Below are 22,620 nucleotides of genomic sequence, written 5' to 3'. Positions count from 1 at the left end.
CATTCCTATGTCACAGAACACACAGGAGGAGAGAGGGGAGGAGGATGAGGAGGAGGATTCTGGCACTTTTTTAGTACATGGCTGGGAGGAGGAAGTTCCAGATGCTGTCATCCTAAATGACCCCGAGGAATCTGCTTCTCAAGCCTCTGCAAATTTGAGGCGCATGAGCAACCTCATGCTTCAAAGCCTGAGAAAGGACCCAAGAATACGTGGCATAAAGGAGAAGAATGATTACTGGTTGGCAACCCTCCTTGACCACCATTATAAGGGGAAGGTCTCAGAACTCATCCTGTCCCCCAGAGAGCGCGGAAGATAATATCTCTCGAGGACACGTTAAAGAGGATTTTATTGAATGTATTTCCTGACTCCAGTAGGTTACAGTGTGGTGAAAAACGTAGTTTTGATTCTTCTGTTGGTCAAGAGAGGAGTGTTAGAGAGGGCATCTGCCTAAGTGAGGCATTTCAATTTTTTTTTTAGTCCTCTCCGCCCAGGGCTGTCAGCTTCTACATCCCATCGGCCGTGTCTGCATCACTTGGTGGATGATTACCTCGGGGCCAAAACAGATGGAGAGCTTTCCCGCTGACTATCCACTGACTTACTGGGTCATGAGAATAAACCACTGGCCAGAATTTGGCCAGTATGCTATTGAGTTGTTGGGCTGCCCTGCATCCAGGGTGCTTTAAGAACGGCATTCAGTGCTGCAGGAGGTTTAGTTACTGATAATAGAACGCGTCTGTCCACAGACTCCGTGGACCGTTTGACTTTTATAAAAATGAATCAGTCCTGGATTACCAGCTATGAAGCCCCTGATGCCGATGCCACTGATTAAGACTTTTTGGGATGTGGAATCTCTGCAGGACTTTGAGGCTGCCTAGCTTTGAGGGTGTTCAATCATTTAATCTGGAAGAATATTTTTGGTATTTTAGGTTTAATGGCACAATTAACACCCAAAGACCAATTTTTCTGCACCTGTTTGACAGGTGCATATCATTGCAATTTACTACAGCAAGGCCAAGTTTTGCTTTCATCAAGAGTGCCTCTGGGTGTCGGTGGCGCCTTCCCACCGTAACCCTATAAAGGCCAATTTTTACGCACCCGTTACTTCCATCCAAATTCAAAGTAACACCAGAATGTATCCCAAAAATCTCTAATCTTGTTTCCTGTGCACTACATTGTGGCCTCATCATACACACTGGCTCCCCAGATGTTGCTGAGCAAAATAAAGGCAGCTTGCAGGGAAAATGCATTTATAAAGCCGCCAAAAAATGTCAATTATTGCTGAAGCAGATTATAGACATGGTATAGATCTGCTACTTTGCAGGTAGACTAAGGGGACCCCAGGCACTATATTAGAAGGAATTTTTCATTTTTATGCTTTCACTTTAAAAAAAATATAAAAAATCACTGCTCATTTAAAAATTACGTTTTTCACAAACCCGGACCCCTATAACCATTGTTTGCCCAATTTACTTGCATATAAGCCTTCAAAATGGGCACTTTTGTTTTTTGATATTCGGGTCCCATTGACTTTATTCAGGTCCAAACTTTTGCGGCATTCGAAAGTTCTGGTGCAAACCGAACAGGGGTCCGTTCAACCCATCCCTACTAACCAACACCACCCCTCCCAATAAACTAACCAACACCACCTCACCCAATAGACTAACCAAAACCACCCCACCCAAAAGACTAACCAACAACACCCTGCTCAATAGACAATCATTGTGCCTGAACATTGCCTAACCTGACCTGTGTTACGACTCTGCCTGAACATTGCCTGACCTTTTCCTATGTTACAACTCTGCCTGAGCATTGCCTAACCTGACCTGTGTCATAATTCTGGCTGAACATTGCCTGAACTGACCTGTGTCATGATATTGCCTGACCTGCTCCCTTGTTACGACTCTGCCTGAACATTGCCCGACCTAACCTGTGTCATGATTCTGCCTGAACATTACCTGACCTGTGGCACAGCTCTGCCTGAACATGGCTTGACCAGACCTGTGTTGTGACTCTTCCTGAACATTGCCTGACCTGACTTGTGTCACTACTCCACCTGAGCATTGCCTTACCTGACCTGTGTCATGAATCTGTCTGAGCATTGCCTTACCTGACATGTGTCACAACTCTACCTGAACATTTCCAGACCGGACCTGTGTTTGCCTCTCCCTGAACATTGCCTGACCTGACCTGTGTTATGTCTCTCCCTGAACATTGTGTGACCTGTTCCTGCTTTACGTCTCTTCCTGAACATTGCCTGACCTGACCCATGTGACGACTTTGCCTGAACATTGCCTGACCTGCATCCTGAATCTGTCTGAACGTTGCCTGACCAGACCTGTGTCACGACTCTACCTAAACATTGGCTGACCAGCTCCTTTGTTATGATTCTACCTGAACTTTGCCTGAGCTGACCTGTGTTATCACTCTTCCTGAATATTGCCTGACCTGCATCCTGAATCTGTCTGAATGTTGCCTGACCCAACCTGTGTTTAGACTCGGACTATGTATTGCCAGACATGACCTGTTAGCCCCCGTACACACGGTCGGACATTGCAATGGGAAATGTCTGATCGGACCATGTTGTCGGATAATCCGACCATGTGTGTGCTCCATTGGACTGTTGTCCTCTGAATATCCAACTGACAAAGTTTTAGAGCTGGGCTATAAAATTTTCCGACAACATGATCCGAACGGACTTTGTAGAGAATTCCGATCGGACAAAGTGCCACGCATGCTGAGATCAAATTCCTAGACCAAAGCTATTGACTACTAGCCTGAACGTAGTCCCGTCGTAACGTACAAACATCATCACGTTACGAACGATCGGATTTTACGACAACTTTGTCCGACCGTGTGTATGCAACACCAGTTTCAGACAAAATCCGACGGATTTTGTTGTCGGAATGTCCGACCGTGTGTACAAGGGCTTACAGTTTAGCCTGCAGACTGCCTGTCCTGACCAGCCTACACAGTGTCTGATCTGAGACCAGGGGCAGACTGACAACTGGGCCCCCAGGCAATCAGAGATTATGGGGCCACACAGTATACACAAACACACACACAGTATACAATCACTCAGTATACACAGACGTGTTTCTATTGGCTGAGAAGGTACTGGAGAGATGGGGCAGCTATAATCTCTGGATTTTTAGACCAAAAGGATGTCAGTAAGGGACATTTCAGAGACAGATGTAAAAAAAAAAACACACATTTTTACATACTGTCCCTAGTTTAACTGAGGCTGGCAACCCTGATGGGGCCCCCTAGTGGCATGGGGCCCTCGGGCAGTGCCCGGCTGGTCCAATGGTCAGTCCGCCCCTGTCTGAGACATACTGGTTTACAACTCCATTTGCATTGCTTCTTGTTTTTGACTAAGTTATTGCCTATAGAACTATATATAATAAAGGAATGAAGTGTAACCCCATCATTTATATAATTTTCCTGGCTGCATGATGTGGTATCCATAACCATTACCCTGGATTACCTGGTGTCCAGTATAGACTTCCTCATCCCGCTCTTGTGGTTGCGCAGATGAGACACAGTAAAAGCTGGGAGGCGGCGCATGCTGAACTGCTCATGTTCCCACGCCAGGAAATTCTCCCCTAAATTTATCTTCTTGTGGATGAATGAGAAATTCAGACCCAGAAATGGAGGAGACTGTGTGACCTGGAGAATGGCAAAGGGTAACAGTCAGTACAAGAATAAGAGCTGCAAGAGAAGACAACCAGTGAAAGACAAAATGGCAGCTACATTAAAGTCTGGAAGTTCACACAGTTTGCTCTAAGAGGTGTGCTTCATCTGAGCAAGCGCCCCGAGAGTCATTGAGAGTGCTTTGTCTGTGAGCACCCCCCTGAGAGTCATTGAGTAGTGAGCTTTACCTCTGCCAACTACCTGAAAGTCATCAAGAAATGTGCTTTGGCTGCAGTGGCGTAACTAGAACCTTCAGGGCCCCGATGCAAGAAACCATGAAGGGCTCCCCTGGACCCCAGCCAGGGCCCTTCTCTCTGAGTCCAGCATTTGAACTCCAGGGCGTGGTCACAGGTATGACCTTTGTGAGCCCTGTAGTTCCACCACTGGTATCAGTAGTTTTTTTTTTATTCGTTTTTTTTTAATTTTTAGGTGCCCCGTTGGGGGACTGTCCCTAGGCAGGATGGGGTCCCCGTCCCCAGAAGAGATGAGGCTGGGGAGAACAGACATCGGACTGAGCGGCAATGCATGGAGCAGGAGAGGGGTACTCTGAGGAGCCGACCGAGGACACAGGTCATGCAGGGAATGCACAACTAAAGAGCAGCCAGTGTGATAGTCGAGCATGGAGCTCTCCTAATCACCCTCCACCTCCAGCCACCCGTGTGCATGGTGCACTGGTACCCCTAGCTGCCTATGCTGCTGCCGGCCATATGTAGAGGGGGCTGCATGGGCCCCCTGCAGCACAGGGCCCAGTTGCGGTCGTGACTGCTGCACCCCCTATAGTTACGCCCCTGTTTGGCTGTACCCATCCCATCATTGAGCAGTGGGCTTTGTCAGTGCCTGCCTCCTGAGAGCCATCAAAAAGTGTGTTTTGGCTGTGCCTGCCCACTGAGAGTGATTGAGAGGTGAGCTTTGTTTTTGCCCATCCCATGAGAGCCATCAAGAAGTGGGCTTTGGCTGTTCCCTGCTCCATGATAGTTATTGAGAGTTGGACTTGGTCTGTGCCCACCCCCTGAGAGCCATCAAGAAGTGTGCTTTGGCTGTGCTCGTCCCTTGAGGGTCATTAATAGGTGTGCTTTGTCTGTGCCGGCCCCTGAGAGCCATGAAGAAGTGTGCTTTGGCTGTACCCATCCCCTGAGAGTCATTGGGCAGTGGGTTTTTTCAGTGCCTTCCCCCTGAGAGCCATCAAGAAGTGTGCTTTGTCTGTGCTGGCCCCTGAGAGCCATGGGCTTTGTCTGTGCCCATACCCTGAGAGCCACCAAGAAATGTGCTTTGGCAGTACCCATCCCCTGAGAGTCATTGGTCGGTGTGCTTTGGCTGTGCTCACCCCCTAAGAGTTATTGTGTGGGGTGAGACTCGTCAGTGCAAGCCCCCTGAGAGCCATCATGGGTGTGCTTTCGTTGTGCCCACCCCTGAGAGTCAGAGAAATGGGCTCAGACAAAGCACACCTTTCAATAACTATCGTGTGGGGGGGGGGGGGGGGGGGTAGTCCCGTCTTACGCCATCACGTTCAAAACGAACAGACTTTCTAACGGACTTAGTCTGTTCGTGTGTGGTCAAGTCCGTTCGTTTCGGAAAGTCTGCCAGAACTCCGCCGTAAGTCCGTCGGGAAGACCGTCGGACCTAGTCAGCCGGAAAGACCAGTCATGTGTACGCGGCATAAGAGTTATGCCCCATACACACGGTCGGACATTCTGACCACAAAATCCGTCTGATTTTTTCCGATGGATTTTGACTGAAACTTGTCTTGCATACACACAGTCGCACAAAGTTGTCTGAAAATCTGATCGTTTGGAATGAGTTGACGTACAAAACGTATGATGGGACTATGTAGAGGCCAGTAGCCAATAGCTTTTGTCTCCAAATTTTTCCTGAGCATGCGTGGCACTTTGTGCGTCGGAAATTCTCTACACACGATCGGAAAAAGTCTGATTGGATTTTGTTGTCGGAAAATTTTAGATCCAGCTCTCAAACTTTTTCCATCAGAAATTCCGACGGAAAAAGTCTGATAGAGCCCACACACGATCGGATTTTCTGACAACATAATCCGATCAGACTTTTTCCGTCGGAAATGCCGACCGCGTGTATGGGGCATTAATCTTGTGTCTATTCATCACAGTAGCATAGTAAACTGTTTACTATGCTTCAGTTTGTGAATTTGCAGGAAGCCTCAGAGCACTTCCTATTTATTCATCAGGGCAGCTGAGGCTGCAGAGAAAGGGACTGATAAATCTATGTTTTCAGTCACTTTTGGTTGGGGCAGGGAGTGGGGGCGGTGGGGGTCTGTCAGGTAGTTCTGTCAGGACAATTGTTGCCGGACTTTCCAAGGGACAAATGTTGGATGACAGGCTTAAAAAATTTCCACGGACGGCAGTCTGTTGTCAGTGTACACAAGTCCATCAGACAAAAGTCCAAAGTACAAACACGCATGCTCGGAATCAATGCTCACCAAACACGACAAGGTGCCCAAAGGGTGGCGCTAAAGATCTGAAAAACCCCATAGTACGTGTTTGTTGGCCGACAATTGTATGCCGTTTGCAAGACAAGACATGATCCAGGCACACGCCCTTCGAACAAAAGTCTGACGCTTTGTCTGCGTAAAATCCGATCGTGTGTACGAGGCTCCACTCGATGCATTTTTCAGGTACGTTTTTCAGTGCATTTTGTGTTTTAAAACCAGCGTTTTTGCATGCAGTTTTCATGCATTTTGCACTTTTACTTTTTTTTTACGTTTGTCACAAGGGGCAGGCTCTCCTGTGATGTCATCAGATGGTCACACCCCCATTGCTATATAAAAGACGGCAGAGATTGCACGACAACAAAACAGATGAACACCTCAACAGAACAAGAGCAGTTTTTTTTTGTTTGTTTTTTTTGCGGGTAACCGGCAGCGAGTAAGAAAACAGCAGCGGGGAGGGACAGCTGGAGGAGAAGACGGCGGGAAGGAGAAGACAGCGGGAAGAGACGGTGGGAAGGAGAAGACAGCGGGAAGAGACGGCGGGAAGGAGAAGACAGCAGGAAGAGACGGCGGGAAGGATAAGACAGCAGGAAGAGACGGCGGGAAGGAGAAGACAGCAGGAAGAGACGGCGGGAAGGATAAGACAGCAGGAAGAGACGGCAGGAAGGAGAAGACAGCGGGAAGAGACGGTGGGAAGGAGAAGACAGCAGGAAGAGACGGTGGGAAGGAGAAGACAGCAGGAAGAGACGGCGGGAAGGATAAGACAGCAGGAAGAGACGGCAGGAAGGAGAAGACAGCGGGAAGAGACGGTGGGAAGGAGAAGACAGCAGGAAGAGACGGTGGGAAGGAGAAGACAGCAGGAAGAGACGGCGGGAAGGATAAGACAGCAGGAAGAGACGGCAGGAAGGAGAAGACAGCGGGAAGAGACGGTGGGAAGGAGAAGACAGCGGGAAGAGACGGCGGGAAGGAGAAGACAGCAGGAAGAGACGGCAGGAAGGAGAAGACAGCAGGAAGAGACGGCGGGAAGGAGAAGACAGCAGGAAGAGACGGCGGGAAGGAGAAGACAGCAGGAAGAGACGGCGGGAAGGATAAGACAGCAGGAAGAGACGGCAGGAAGGAGAAGACAGCGGGAAGAGACGGTGGGAAGGAGAAGACAGCAGGAAGAGACGGTGGGAAGGAGAAGACAGCAGGAAGAGATGGCGGGAAGGAGAAGACAGCAGGAAGAGACAGCGGGAAGGAGAAGACAGCGGGAAGAGACGGCGGGAAGGAGAATACAGCAGGAAGGGACGGTGGGAGGGAGAAGACAGCAGGAAGAGATGGTGGGAAGGAGAAGACAGCGGGAAGAGACGGCGGGAAGGAGAAGACAGTGGGAAGAGACGGCGGGAAGGAGAAGACAGCGGGAAGAGACGGCGGGAAGGAGAAGACAGCGGGAAGAGATGGCGGGAAGGAAAAGACAGTGGGAAGAGACAGCGGGAAGGAGAAGACAGCGGGAAGAGACGGCGGGAAGGAGAATACAGCGGGAAGGGATGGTGGGAGGGAGAAGACAGCAGTAAGAGACGGCAAGAAGAGACGGTGGGAAGGAGAAGACAGCGGGAAGAGATGGCGGGAAGGAGAATACAGCGGCTAGGGTTGTTGGAAGTGGGGGGTGCAGAGCCCCCCTGCCCCAAAGCACCCACCCCCATGTTGAGGGCAAGCGGCTTGTTATGGTTGGAGGGGGGGGGGCGCTCCCTCGTCACCTCCCTCTCCTGACCTGCCGGGAGGCATGCTTGTATAAGGGTCTGGTATGGATTTTGAGGGTGACCCCACACCATTTTTTTTCAGAAATTAATTTTGACTGAAAATTTGTTTATTTTTTTTACATTCAGCTTTCAGCGGGGAACTCCACTGACAGCTGATGCTGATGCGACAGACAGATTACCGGTCCCCTGTTTAGCAACCAGCTATATACAGTGATAAAATAAGAACCGCAAAACACATAAAAAATGCACCACTTGTGTGGAGTTAGGAATCCCTGGCTTGCAGAATTACAGACTTAGCTTTTAGGTTTTCCAAAAGAAAAAGTGCGGGGGGGGGGGAGGTGGGGGGTGGACAAGCTGACATTTCCCAGTCACCTACTGATGAGACTAATCACATATTAGAAATGGTTGGTGTACCAGCTGCAGCTGCCTCAGGACCTCCCACTGTGTGCTGCCCTCTTGTGGTGGCCGAGATACGTGAAGGTGGAGAGAGTCACCATTGGCCAGGGTGTCCAAACACAGGACGAATGCCACGTTTTCATGGAGGACACTGGTTTCTAGGAGAGAAAGTAAAAGAGTACAGTGGATAACACCCAAATCAGTGTATCCAATAGTCATGGCAATGGACCATTCAAACTGCTGATGGTATATCTTAGTAAACTAAACCGTTTTTTCAACTTATTTCCTCAGTCCTCCTAGCTGCAGCAGCCATTCTAAATGGGAGGGAGGAAAAGGGGTGTGCTTGACAATGACTAAGGCCGCGTACACACGGGCGGACTGTTCGCCCAACCTTGTCCGCTGAACAGTGTTTGGGTGGACAGTCCGCTCGTGTGTGGGCTTTCAGCGGACAGTTTCAGCGGACAGTTGGACGGACAAAGTCTTTCGGAAATTCCGAAAAACTGTCCGCTGAAACTGTGTTTGAGCGAACAGTCCGCCCGTGTGTGGGCTTGTCCGCTGTACTTTCGAAATGAGCGGACTGTTCCCGCTCGGAAAGTCCGCCCATTTCGAGCGCGTGTACAGGTAGGCGGGGCCCGCGAAGGAGACGTCGCGGGCTCCGCCGCCTGGAATGGGCTTAAAGGGGAACCCCAACGCCGAAAAAAATCGGCGTGGGGGTTCCCCCCAAGTCCACACCAGACCCTTGTCCGAGCACGCTACCCGGCCGGCCAGGAAAGGGGGGCGAGCGAGCGCGCCCCCCCTCCTGAGCCGTACCAGGCCGCGTGCCCTCAACATGGGGGGGTGCCTTGGGGAAGGGGGGGGCCGCGCGGCCCCCCCACCCCAAAGCACCTTGTCCCCATGTTGATGAGGACAAGGGCCTCTTCCCGACAACCCTGGCCGTTGGTTGTCGGGGTCTGCGGGCGGGGGGCTTATCGGAATCCGGGAGCCCCCTTTAAGAAGGGGGCCCCCGGATACCGGCCCCCCACCCTATGTGAATGAGTATGGGGTACAATGTACCCCTACCCATTCACCTGTGAAATAAAGTACAAATAAAAACACAACACAGGGGAAAAAAATATTTTATTGCACAGCCGGGGGTCTTCCGTCTTCGGGGGTCTTCTCGCCGGACTCCTCCGCTATGTGTGTGTAGCTCTTTTGCTAGCGGAGGAGTCCGGCTTTCTTCCTCCCCGCCGCCGGCCTCTTCTCCCGACTTCGGGGGTCTTGTCCCCCTCTTCGGTTCTTCTGCCGGGCCACCGCGCCTGGTCCGGTGGCCCGGTCTTCTGTCGCCGTCTTCCGTTCTTCTGTCGCCGCCTTCGGTTCTTCTGCCGGGCCACCGCGCCTTCTTGTAGCTCTTTTACAGGCGGTGGCCCGGTCTTCTGTCACCGCTGTCGTCGCCGCCGCCGCCGCCGCCTTCCGTTCTTGTTCTTCTTCTTCTTCTTCTTCTTCTTCTTCTTCTTCTCCTGGAGATGTTGACTCGACGAGCTCTCCGGCCGGAATGCCAGAGCCGCGCTGTGCGGTCACTTATATAGTGACAATGGGGCGGGGTCACATGGTATATGTCACATGGGTTGGTCACATGGTGACCCCGCCCCCTTACGATGTCATAGTCCCCATGTGACATCAACCCATGTGACCAACCCATGTGACATATACCATGTGACCCCGCCCCATTGTCACTATATAAGTGACAGCGCAGGGCGGCTCTGGCATTCCGGCCGGAGGGAGCGACGTGTCAACATCTCCTGGAGAAGAACAAGAAGAACAAGAAGAAGAACACGAACGGAAGTCGGCGGCGACAGAAGACCGGGCCACCGCCTGTAAAAGAGCTACAAGAAGGCGCGGTGGCCCGGCAGAAGAACCGAAGGCGGCGACAGAAGAACGGAAGACGGCGACAGAAGACCGGGCCACCGGACCAGGCGCGGTGGCCCGGCAGAAGAACCGAAGAGGGGGACAAGACCCCCGAAGTCGGGAGAAGAGGCCGGCGGCGGGGAGGAAGAAAGCCGGACTCCTCCGCTAGCAAAAGAGCTACACACACATAGCGGAGGAGTCCGGCGAGAAGACCCCCGAAGACGGAAGACCCCCGGCTGTGCAATAAAATATTTTTTTCCCCTGTGTTGTGTTTTTATTTGTACTTTATTTCACAGGTGAATGGGTAGGGGTACATTGTACCCCATACTCATTCACATAGGGTGGGGGGCCGGTATCCGGGGGCCCCCTTCTTAAAGGGGGCTCCCGGATTCCGATAAGCCCCCCGCCCGCAGACCCCGACAACCAACGGCCAGGGTTGTCGGGAAGAGGCCCTTGTCCTCATCAACATGGGGACAAGGTGCTTTGGGGTGGGGGGGCCGCGCGGCCCCCCCCTTCCCCAAGGCACCCCCCCATGTTGAGGGCACGCGGCCTGGTACGGCTCAGGAGGGGGGGCGCGCTCGCTCGCCCCCCTTTCCTGGCCGGCCGGGTAGCGTGCTCGGACAAGGGTCTGGTGTGGACTTGGGGGGAACCCCCACGCCGATTTTTTTCGGCGTTGGGGTTCCCCTTTAAGCCCATTCCAGGCGGCGGAGCCCGCGACGTCTCCTTCGCGGGCCCCGCCTACCTGTACACGCGCTCGAAATGGGCGGACTTGCCTCCGCCTTACGTGGGCGAGTCCGTTCATTTCAAGAGTTGAGCGAACTGTTTGCCCAACCTTGTTCGTCAAACAGTCCGCTCGTGTGTGGGCAAGTCCGCTCATGCAAATTTTGAGCGGACTGTTTGCCCAAACTGTTTGACGAACAAGGTTGGGCAAACAGTCCGCGCGTGTGTACGCGGCCTAAGAATTCCCAGAACTGTTCCCATTGCCACTCCATTCTCAGAACTACCTCCTCCCGATCTGCAGCCTTCTGTCTGCTCCAGTAGTTACTGCCGTCACATCAGGCTCGGAAAGTGGTCCATTATCCCACTGACACCAATTGTTTTTAGAGCCATTTCACTGACACTAAAGATTTGAGGAGATATTCTCCCCGGGAGGGCTACTGCCCCACTGAGACTAATGATTTGGGGCCTATTCTACCTTGGGGACCACTATTTTACTGACACCAATGATTTGGTATATTCTCTTGGGATCATTATTCCACCGGTATCAATGATTTAAAGAGTCATTCTCCCCTAGGGGCCACTATGCTACTCACACCAAAGATTTGAAGGCCATTCTCCATTTGGAGCCACCGCTGACACCAATGATTTAAAGAGGTATTCTACCTAACCAGCAACAATGAAATGAGAGGCTATTCTCACCTGGAGGGGGCACTATTCCACTGATACCAATGATGTGGGGGCTATTCTCTGGGGGCCATTATCCTATTAACTCCATTGATTTGGGAGCTGTTCTCCTCGGGGAGCCACTATCTCAATGGCACCAATGATTTTGGGGGGGGGGGGTTATTCTTTCATTTTTTCTATTAAAATTACAGTAACTTATATTTTTGAATGAAGGCTCCCTATTTGACCTCTTCCTGCCCCCTGGTAGCTCCTTTTAACTGGGTCCTAACACCAGGATGTGGACAGATTTTCTGAAAACTGTACTCTTGACACGATGGGAGAGCAAACTGCTGGCTCATGATAAACAGAGCTTGGGAGCTGTCTGTAACAAATGGATCACTATTTTACATTCCCATGCTTTTAATGTATGAGTATAAACTTACTATTGGGACATTGAAGTTTTTGGAAGAATTTACTGGGCCCTGGTCCCACTAAGGTTGAGGACCCCTGTTCTAGGCAACAGATATGGTTGACTGTTGGGGCATGGAAGGTTTTGGAAGAACTTTGTAGGCCCCAGTCCCGCTAGGGTTGAGGACACCTGCTCTAGACAACAGATATGATGACTATTGGGGCATGAAAGGTTTTAGATGAGTTTCATGGGCCCCAGTCCTACTAGGGTTGAGGACCCCTGTTTTAGGCAACAGATATGGTTGACAGTTGGGGCATGGAATGTTTTGGAAGAACTTTGCAGACCCCAGTCCCACTAGGGTTGAGAACACCCGTTCTAGGCAACAAATATGGTTGACTGTTGGGGCATGGAAGATTTTGGAAGAATTTCATGGGTCCCAATCCCACTAGGGTTGAAGAGCCCTGTTCTAGGCAACATATATGGTTAACTCTTCGGGCATGATAGGTTTTGGGAGAATTTCATGTGCTCCAGTCTCACTAGGGTGGAGGATACCTGCCCTAGGAAACAATATGGTTGATTATTGTGAGATGTAAAGTTTCAGAAAAATATCCCAGGCCCCTGTCTCACTACGGTTGAGGACCCCTACTCTAGGAAATAGATATGGTTGGTTGAAACTCAAACCAGCAGATTTTATCTGTTCTATTTCAGTCCTGTCTTTGGTGTGAGCGAGGTGTATGGAGACGTACAATAAATGTATAGGTTAGCTTTATTGATTGGTTCAGTAGGGATTTTTATTTTAAACAGATCAGGATTGTTACTTTGCTTTCAATAATTGCATTTGGATAGTTTTTGTATTTATAAAACTGCCTTGAACTGTTTCCTTGGTCATTGTCTAAACACTTCAGCACTTTGTTCTGTATATACATTTTGTCAATGTGGATTTTCTGCATATGAGAAGCTCACAGGGTGCAGTGAAATTGAAGTAAGCCATTTCAGTACAGGAGAGGAGCCGGTAAAACTGTACAAGTCTAAAGGTAAGGCTGGAGGTCCAGTTTAAATGTATAATTATTGCTTAAAAAATATGAACCAAAATTGATGTGTTTGTTTAAGAACCATTCATGGGGTAGACTACAATAATTACTGCAAAGGAGGCCCAGAATACCAAGGCACATACCCTAGTGCCAGACTCTACCAATGTCCAGGGTATGCACATACCAGAATGGTCCAGATGTTCCTCTAGCCATCGTTTGCTTCCATGATAATTGAACTTCCCACCTCCGGTTAGAGCGAACACCATGTTATACCTTAAATAAAACACAACACATGTGTATCTCAATGGACTGTCTTATCCATATATGCCCACCTATGTACATCAGTATTTGTTATTGTGTAGTTATCTATCATTCTATAGAGAACCATTACTTTAAAAACAAGACAATACAGACCTGGGCTGAGTCCGCCAGTCGCTGTACAGTAAGTGAAAGAGGCGAACCATCTCCAGAAGCATTGACACCCCGCTGCCGTTGGAGTCCGCTCCATAAGCCAAGTACTGCCAGGGATACCAAAGAGATGATATTTGTAGTTATTATCAAGATTTGTCCATGGGAATGCCTTACTCCTGCAACAAGTCATGTGATGGCATGGGTCACATGGTTTACCCAAGGTTGATTGATTTTTGTTAGGAATTTAAGCCTATTCCATGGCTAATGCCGAGTACACACGACCGGACTTTCCTTCAGACTAGGTCCGACGGGATCAGTCCATCGGACAATCCGATCCTGTGTGGGCTAGTCTAATCGTTTTTCAGGAAAAAAATCAGACGGACCTAGAAATAGAACATGTTTCAAATCTATCCGATGGACTCAACTCCGACGGACTAAAAATTGGGAAAACCGTTTGTCTATGTACTAGTCCGACGGACCAAATACGACACGAGGACAGCTATTGGCTACTGGCTATTGAACTTCCTTGTTTAGTCCCATCAACGTCATCACGTTCAAACCGAACAGACTTAGCCCTTGTACACACGGTCGGAGATTCTGTATGAATGTTTCCTATCGGAGCGTTTTGTCGGATATTCCGACTGTGTGTGGTATGCATCGGACTGTTTCCGTCAGAATATCCGTCGGACCAACTTTTCCAACTTGCCGGAAATATTTTCTGACAAAATGCTCCGATCGGACATACTCCGATCATGTGTAGCCTACTCCGATGGAAAAAGTGCCACGCATGCTCAGATCAAATTCATAGACCAAAGCTATTGGCTACTAGCCTGAACGTAGTCCCGTTGTAATGAAATAACGTCATCACGTTATGTACAATCGGATTTTCCGACAACTTAGTCCGACCGTGTGTATGCAACATCACTTCCGGATCTCGTCTGGAATTAATCAGACAGATTTGGTTGTCGGAATCTCCGACCGTGTGTACAAGGGCTTAGTCCGTTCGTGTGTGGCCAAGTCTGTTCGTTTGTAACGTCAGTTGGACCTCCGCCGGAAGTCCTGTTGGGAAGACCGTCGGACCTAGTCCGTCGAAAAGTACGGTCGTGTGTACACGGCATTAGAATAAGAGCGCCTAAAGCAAGACAGTAAAGTATTAATAAAAAAAGGTCTCTTCCTACACCTGCTAAGGAAGGATCTAATGCTGGATATTTCCCAGCAGATGCAACATTACACAGTATTTCAGCTGTCTGTCTGGTCTTCTTCTCTGATTACAGTGCAAGCCTGATGATGTAGGCAGGGTAACATGTGGCTGTACAGCATACCCTATATAAGACTCTATAACAGGGGTCTGCAAATTAAACAAAGGGCCAGTTTACTTCCTTTCAGACTTTACGGTTGTTGGACATTGGTGTCAGTGGGAGGAATGTTGCCCCATCATTGGTGGCAATGGGAGGAATAGTGCCCCATCATTGATGTCAATAGGAGGAATAGTGCCCCATCATTGATGTCAATGGGAGGAATAGGACCCCATTGTTGGTGTCAATGGGGGGAATAATGCCCCATCATTGGTGTCAGTGGGAGGAATAATGTCCCATCCTTGATGTCAATGGGAGGAATAATGCCCCATCACTGCTAGTGAGTAGAGATGGGCCAAACACCCCCCCCCCTGTTTGATTTGCAGCAGGACTCATGAACAGGGGAAAAGTTCTGCCCAGAACCGCAAACTCCATTGAAGTCCCCATTTTGAAGGCTTATGTGTAAGTAATTGGCTATAAAAGGGGTAAGGGGGTCTGGGGTACTGCCCTGTAGAACATGTATCAATGCAAACATTAAAAAGATATATATATATTGTTTTTAAAGAAGCAATGATTTTAATTATGCTTAAAGTGAAACAATAAAAATGAAAAATGCCTTTAAATACAGTGCCTAGGAGGTCCCCTTAGCTTGCCTGCACAGTTGCGCATCTGTAAAGAACCTGCTGCTGCTAAATTGACTCGCGGTTGGAATTATCGGCACCTAGCTATTTGAAAGAAAAAACAGCGTGGGGTCCCCCCCCCAGTCCATACCAGGTTCTTTGGGTCCCCCCTAAAATCCATACTAAACCCCTATCCACCACACAGGGTTGTCGGGAAGAGGCCCCCCTCTACCCCAATGTACCCCCCTTCCTAAACCATACCAGGGCACGTGCCCTTAAAATGGGGGGGTGGGTGCTTTGGCAGAGGGGGCCTATTCCTGACAACCCTGGGAGCTGGGTGTGAGGGTCTGCAGGCAGGGGGCTTATCGAAATCTGAAAGCCCCTTTAACAGGATCTGGAAGCCCCCAGATTCCAGCCCCTCCATGTGAATGAGTAGGGGTACATTGTACTCTTACTCTTTCACAAAAAAACTGCAAAAAATAAATAAAAACACTACAAGGGTTTTTGACCATTCCTTTATTAAAAAGATAAATGTCAAAATTTAAAAAACAATGCCCCCGTTGTAGATCCATCATCAATCACGATGCCTGCCAGACCCGAAAAAAGAAAAAAATGCTCCGGCATCAATGAAGAATGACCGTTTACTGCAGGTTCTGCCATCTGACTGTTTCTAAATAGGTAAGGGGTGAATCCACCTGGTGACATCACCCGGTGGCCTGCCCCCTTGAGACATCACTGACCGGTGCATGCTGGGTCAGCGATGTTACAAGGGGGAAGTGCCACCAGGTGACGTTGCCAGGTGGCTCCGCCCCTTACCTACAAGTATATAAGAACTGTCAAATGGCGGAACTTGCAGTAGGTGGTCAGCCTTCAATGACAGTGGAGCAGATTTCTTTGGGGTCCTGCGGTGGCAGCGGATCTACATTGGGGGTCGGGGGGCGTTGTTTTTCTTTTTTGGCAATTCTTTTATTACAAAAATAGTAAAAAAAAAACAAAAACTGTCTACTGTTTTTATTTATTTTTGACACTTTCTTTTGGTGAATGGGTAGGGGTACTCATTGACATGGGGGGGGGGGGGCTGGATCTGGAATACCCCTTGTTAAAATAGGCTTCCAGATTCCGATAAGCCCCATACCCGCAGACCCCCACACCCACAGTCAAGAGTTGTCGGGAAGAGGCCCTTGTCCCCATCAACATGGTGGCGACAAGGTGCTTTGGGGTGAGGGGGGGCAGAACCCCCTGCTTCAAAACACCCCCCTATGTTGAGGGCATGTGGCCTGGTATAGTTCTGTAAGGGGGGGTCACTTGCTCATCCTGCCAGGCTGCGTGCTCCGATAAGGGTCTGGTATGGATTTTGGGGGGACCCCACGCCGTTTTTTTTTTTTTCCTATTATAGATCCTTCTTCAGCTTTGGGGGAGGAGCGTTTTTATTATAACTGTTCTGCCCGGAATTAAGTTTTAACAGGAAAAGTCCATTTTCGATTTAGGAAAGAGCTTTAAAGAGACCCTGTCGCTAGCATAGAGAATTACAGGTAAAAGCAGACAAAAATTGAATGATTACTTGCAGTACTGTTCCTTTCCATATTTTTTTTTATATTCAGTTGCAATGTGCCTCTATACTTGCTAGAAAGTCTGACTGTTTCGGGAACATTCACTTCCCCCTTCCCTCCTTGCATGTGATAGCCCGCTCTTCTTTTTGGATTGTCTAATGTCTATGCTGACCCAGCTCCTCACCCCCTTACATACTTTTGCATGTATTTGCTGGGGGAGGAGTAAACAGGAATACTATACAGTGGTACTTGACTGTATTATGTCATTTTTTCATTTTATCCACAGTTTCCATTGGGATGATGTGTGTTATTTCCTCAGCAATCACTTACCGGAGCGGCTCCAAATGAATCATAATGGGCGACGATCACAACGGAAGGCAGCTCAGCGGTATCGCTGCCGCGTCCCATCAGCTGTCCCTGTGAAAATTCATAATAACTGATATTAACGTGGCTCGGAGTGTAAATGGACAAGATGACGCCCCTGCAGAGCCAGAAGAACATTCATCCTTGCACATGGGAGTTGACAACGGTGGGGGAGCCACGTACCTCCAGGGTGATGATGACGGGGTGAACAATGGGTTTACTTTGTATCTCGCTGGTCGTCATCTGGAAGCCGCTTCCCATCACCATCCCAAACAAGACTACAAAAGAAAGAATTAGAATCCTGAAGCCCTAAATATTCACAGAGATGATTTTTCTCTTTGGACAGCTTGGTGAGACACAGTAGAGCCAGTATTGGCAGGGACATCGACTTGATGGTGCAAATGCAGTTTGCTTTTTCTCGATAAATTTTTGTCAACGTTTTATCCACACAAGAAATCAAAACTGGTCTGTTCAGTGCAGAATTTAGGAAATAGTGGTTTAGGGTAGGGTCACCAGAGAGTCTGGTGTGGGTCCAGAAATTGGCAACTAGCTGTCGCCATAGTTGGGTTTGTGAAGAAGAAAAGTAGGCAGTGTAAGAACTAGACGTGTGCACTGCCGAAAAATTTGTTTGTTTTTGGGGTTATTTTGTTTTCATTTTTTGGGTCATTTGTTACTCTTTCGGATTTTCTTTCTTATTTTCGGATTTTTGAATTTATTAATTTTTCGATTTGCAATCATAACTAACTAATAATAACTTAACTATTACTAGCTATTGAAATTTCCTTTCAAATTTGGCTGTTAGTGAACGTAACGAATTTATCCATAGTTACGAATTATCCGAAATGATGAATGCTGTATCTAAACAAATGGAACATAACAAATTATTATTAATGAATAACAATAAAAATAATAATAAAAACATAATATGATTGCTGCTACACCGAAAGATTATATAATAAATAATAAACTATAATATTAAGTGCTACAGGTCCACATTAACCACTTGACATCCGGGCTATGGCCAAATGACGGCCACATTGCGGATCTGAATTCCCGGGAGGCCTCCCCTGTGCACGTTCCCTGTGCGCGCCCTGTAGGACCTCCCCTGTGCACGTTCCCTGTGCGCGCCCTGTAGGGCCTCCCCTGTGCACACCCTGTAGGGCCTCCCTTGTGCACATTCCCTGTGCGCGCCCTGTAGGACCTCCCCTGTGCACGTTCCCTGTGCGAGCCCTGTAGGGCCTCCCCTGTGCACACCCTGTAGGGCCTCCCCTGTGCACATTCCCTGTGCGCACCCTGTAGGGCCTCCCCTGTGCACGTTCCCTGTGCGCACCCTGTAGGGCCCCCCCGTGCACGTTCCCTGTGCGCGCCCTGTAGGGCCTCCCCTGTGCGCGCCCTGTAGGGCCTCCCCTGTGCGCGCCCTGTAGGGCCTCCCCTGTGCACGTTCCCTGTGCGCGCCCTGTAGGGCATCCCCTGTGCACGTTCCCTGTACGCGCCCTGTGGGGCCTCCCCTGTGCACGGTCCCTGTGCGCGCCCTGTAGGGCCTCCCCTGTGCACGTTCCCTGTGCGCGCCCTGTAGGGCACGGCCGTAGCGCGCTGTGATCACCGAGTCCCGGCCCCTTACCATGTGATCAGCTGTCAGCCAATGACAGCTGATCACATGATCAAAACAAAAGCTCGGTAATCGGCTTTTTTTTTTCTCCTGCGCTGTCAGCTTGAGGAGAAAAAAAAACTATCACCGGCTCATCTTAAAGGGACATTGGTCCTGAAAAGGAAGAGGCAATTATGCCTCATTTATGCTACCTATCAATGCCCACAAGTGCCACCTGTCAATGCCCACAAGTGCCACCTATCAATGCCCACCAGTGGTGCCAATCAGCGCCACCTAGAAGTGCTACCTATCAGTGTAACCGATCAGTGCCCATCAGTGCCGCCTCATCAGCGTACATCAATGACAGACAAAAATTACCCGTTTTAAAATTTTATAACAAAATTAAAAAAATATATACAAATTTTCTATCCCCCCCCCCCCCCAAAAAAAAAAATCCAAAACACACCTGGCCATTTTCAGATGATGGAAGACTAAATGCCAAACAGAAAGACAACTCTGTTTAAGCTCCCGTTTACATCAGCGCAATTTGACATACGATTTGACAGGGTGTCTTCGGCCAATCATGGCTCAGGGGCTTAGTCCACGCCCCACACTATATAAGGCTGCTTACATGGCGGCCATATGTAGTGTTATAGTGGAGAGAGATTAGGCAGGTTAATCAGTGGATTGAGCGTGTAGTCAGTGTAGAATTATATAATACAGTGCAGTCAGTGTAGAATATATAGTGCAGTGCAGAGTATATAATATAGTGTATTGAAGTGGTTAAGGCGAACCCTATGACAGAATAAAAAAAAAAAACAGCATGCCCCCCCTCCAAAATCCATACCAGCCCCTTTGGGTCTGATATAGATTTTAAGGGAAACTCCACGCCAAAATAAAAAAATGGTGTGGGGTCCCCCCTCAAAATCCATACCAGGCCCTTAGGCTCTATTCACACCTGAACGTAGCATTTTCAGGCAGAAAATCGCGCAATTTTACCATGGTTTTTTTTACTGCATTTTGCCGCGATTTTGTGCAGGGCAAAAGGTCACCAATGTAAAAAGAAGAAAAACGCCCAAATCTGCCCGATTTGAGCGACAAAAAAGGGTCCAGAACTTTCCAGGCAACATGGAGTGGAGATGTGAACCATCTCCATTGAGAATAATAGATTTTTTTTCCCCTCCAGCGTTTTGCAGCTTCAGGCTTCAGGCTACAAAACGCTCAGGTGTGAATGGGGCCTTAAACATGCAGGCAGCCCGGCAGTCCAGGAAAGGGGGGAACGAGCGAGGGCCTCCCCTCTTGAACCATACCAGGCCACTTGCCTTCAACATGGGAAGGGTGCCCCCCAAAGCACCTTGTCCCCATGTTGATGGGGACAAGGGCCTCTTCCCGACAACCCTGGCCAGTGGTTTTCACGGTCTGCAGGTGGGGGGTCTTATTGGAATATGGAAGCCCCCCTTTGACAAAGGGGACCCCCAGAATTGGCACCCCCCCCATGTGAATGGGTATCGGGTACATCGTATCCCTACCCATTCACCAAAAAAGTATCAAAAAGTGAAAACCACGAGACAGTTTTTTTTACACATCCTTTATTAAAAAAAGAAAAAGAAAATTGGAATGAATAGGGTGACCCCACCCCCTTCTGACATCATGTGACATCACTGGGTGGCCTCGCCCCCTTGCCTATATAAGAGCTGTCAAAACGAAGAGAGAGCAGTTGACGGGAGGCCTCCAATAGGGGCGGAACGTTTTCATTTTTTGCCATTTTTTGGGTCCGTGGGGTAGCCTGATTGATGGGGCCTGGTATGGTTCCTTTTCCTGACCTGACAGACTGCATGCTCGGATAAGGGCCTGGTACGGATTTTGGCAGGGACCCCACGCCAATTTATTTTTTAATTTTGGCGTGGAGTTCCACTTAAAATCCATTCCAGGCCCCACGCCATTTTTTTTTTTTCATTTTTTTCATCTATATTGCCAGGAGTAGGCAATAAATTACATCTGCAAGCAAGTTTATATAAATTTTTTCCCTTTAGAAATGTCATTATTGCTGCAGCATGTTCTACACATCATACAGATGTGCCACTTTACAAGCAGACTAAGGGGACCCCCCAGGCACAATATGTAAAGTAATATTTCATTTTTATTGTTTCACTTTAAGAATCTTTAAAATCACTTTTCCTTTAAAAACGTCCATTTTAAAAACATTTTTTTTGCATTGATACATGTCCCCTGGGGCAGTACCCGGGCTCCCATACCCTTTTTATGGCAATAACTTGCATATAAGCCTTTAAAATGAGAACTTTGGATTTTTCATGTTTGTGTCCCATAGACTTGGATATTCGCAAGAACTTTTTGCCTGCTGGAGATGTTCTGGGGTGAACAGAACAGAACGGGGGGGGGGGGATCCCTAAAATTCACCCTGGATCAGGGCTGTTTTTAAGGCAGGGCAAAAGGGGCAGCTGCCCTGGGCCCTGTCATTGTTGTGGGGCCCAAAGCAGCTACATTATACTTGCCAACTATCCTGGTTTAAATTCCCTTGTCCCTTGAGGTTTTAGTCCTGTGCTGTGTCCCAATTTCTCAGTGTGAAGTGCTGCTACTAATGCTGCCCAGCTCTGCCCTATTATTGTGTAGAGATGACTCCCCTGCAGACCCTGTGTTTACATGTAAATTACCGGCATTCATATGTAAATAGGGGTGGCCGGTGGCATTGATACGTATATCATGCCCTCCTGAGGTCATATCCACATTAATCTCTAGCAACCAATCAACAAGCAGAAATCATGTGCTGTAACTTCTAGCAACCAGTCAGTGAGCGGTAATGATGCACTGTAACCTCTGGCAACCAATCGCAATAGCTTCCTTATCTGATTCGGTAAATTGATTTTGAGTCTAGCTGCTATTTATTGTATGTCTCAGAGCAGGAGGAGAGCAAAACTGCATGAGGGGGGGGCCCCAAGAAAAGTTTTGCCCAGGGTCCAATCAATTATATTAATTGATATTTAAGATTAATATTAAAGATTAATATTAAAGACGGCCCTGCCCTGGATGCAGCCAGTTATGTCACCAGCACAAGGTCCTTTCCGGACCTTCAGAGCTTTGTGGCGAAACTGAGGAGTGATGTCATTGCAGGTCCGGCAATCACATAGCCGGAGCGCATGAACCCTGAAGGAAGACGAAGGGAACATGCCAGCCCTAGCACATACTAGCACATTATGCCATTGTCTTGCAGGTTTTTTGGGGGGTTTTTTCACGAGCCACACAACTGCGGTTTACAACCGTTTTAACACTTACCTTCCCAGGCTGAGGCAGAGGTCAGAGAATGAGACACGGACCTTGTCTCCTCATACATTTCCAGAAGAGCATCATTCTCTATCGCAAAATAGACGGGAAACAGCGTCTCGTTCCTGAGGATTTCCATCTCCCGATCCACAAATTCCTGTGCAGAACACACAGAAGGTCACTAAATCTTGGAGCTGTGGTCTGGAAGAATTTACTTCTTTATATAGCTCTGACATATACCACAGCGCTGTACAGAGAACACTGAGCCAGTCACATCAGTCTCTGTACCAGAGGAGCTTACACTCTAATGTCCCCCCCCCCCCCCACAGTCACACACTATTATTATTATACATTTATATAGCTCTGACATATACCGCAGTGCTGTACAGAGAACACTGAGCCAGTCACATCAGTCTCTGTACCAGAGGAGCTTACACTCTAATGTCCCCGTCCCCCCCCCCCCACAGTCACACACTATTATTATTATACATTTATATAGCTCTGACATATACCGCAGTGCTGTACAG

General features: G+C 48.8%; 1 protein-coding gene across 1 annotated transcript in view; it reads right to left on the bottom strand.

Annotated features, from left to right (window-relative positions):
* Nucleotides 1-22,620, bottom strand: part of LOC143995841 (BOS complex subunit ncln-like) — a 92,884-nt gene that overhangs the window by 64,865 nt on the left and 5,399 nt on the right. Inside the window, exons 3-9 of the mRNA XM_077490561.1 lie at nucleotides 22,106-22,250; nucleotides 17,410-17,504; nucleotides 17,194-17,280; nucleotides 13,402-13,505; nucleotides 13,172-13,260; nucleotides 8,299-8,438; nucleotides 3,485-3,666 (exon numbers count right to left, since the gene is read on the bottom strand). Coding sequence (XP_077346687.1) covers nucleotides 3,485-3,666; nucleotides 8,299-8,438; nucleotides 13,172-13,260; nucleotides 13,402-13,505; nucleotides 17,194-17,280; nucleotides 17,410-17,504; nucleotides 22,106-22,250 — 842 coding nt within the window. The remainder of the gene's footprint in view (nucleotides 1-3,484; nucleotides 3,667-8,298; nucleotides 8,439-13,171; nucleotides 13,261-13,401; nucleotides 13,506-17,193; nucleotides 17,281-17,409; nucleotides 17,505-22,105; nucleotides 22,251-22,620) is intronic.

This window comes from Lithobates pipiens, unplaced genomic scaffold, assembly GCF_037356315.1.
Source record: "Lithobates pipiens isolate NorthernLeopardFrog02 unplaced genomic scaffold, aLitPip1_a1.2 Scaffold_19, whole genome shotgun sequence".
NCBI classification, from domain to species: domain Eukaryota; kingdom Metazoa; phylum Chordata; class Amphibia; order Anura; family Ranidae; genus Lithobates; species Lithobates pipiens.
Note: the sequence above shows the minus strand (reverse complement) of the source record. Positions and strands in the feature narration are given on the sequence as shown.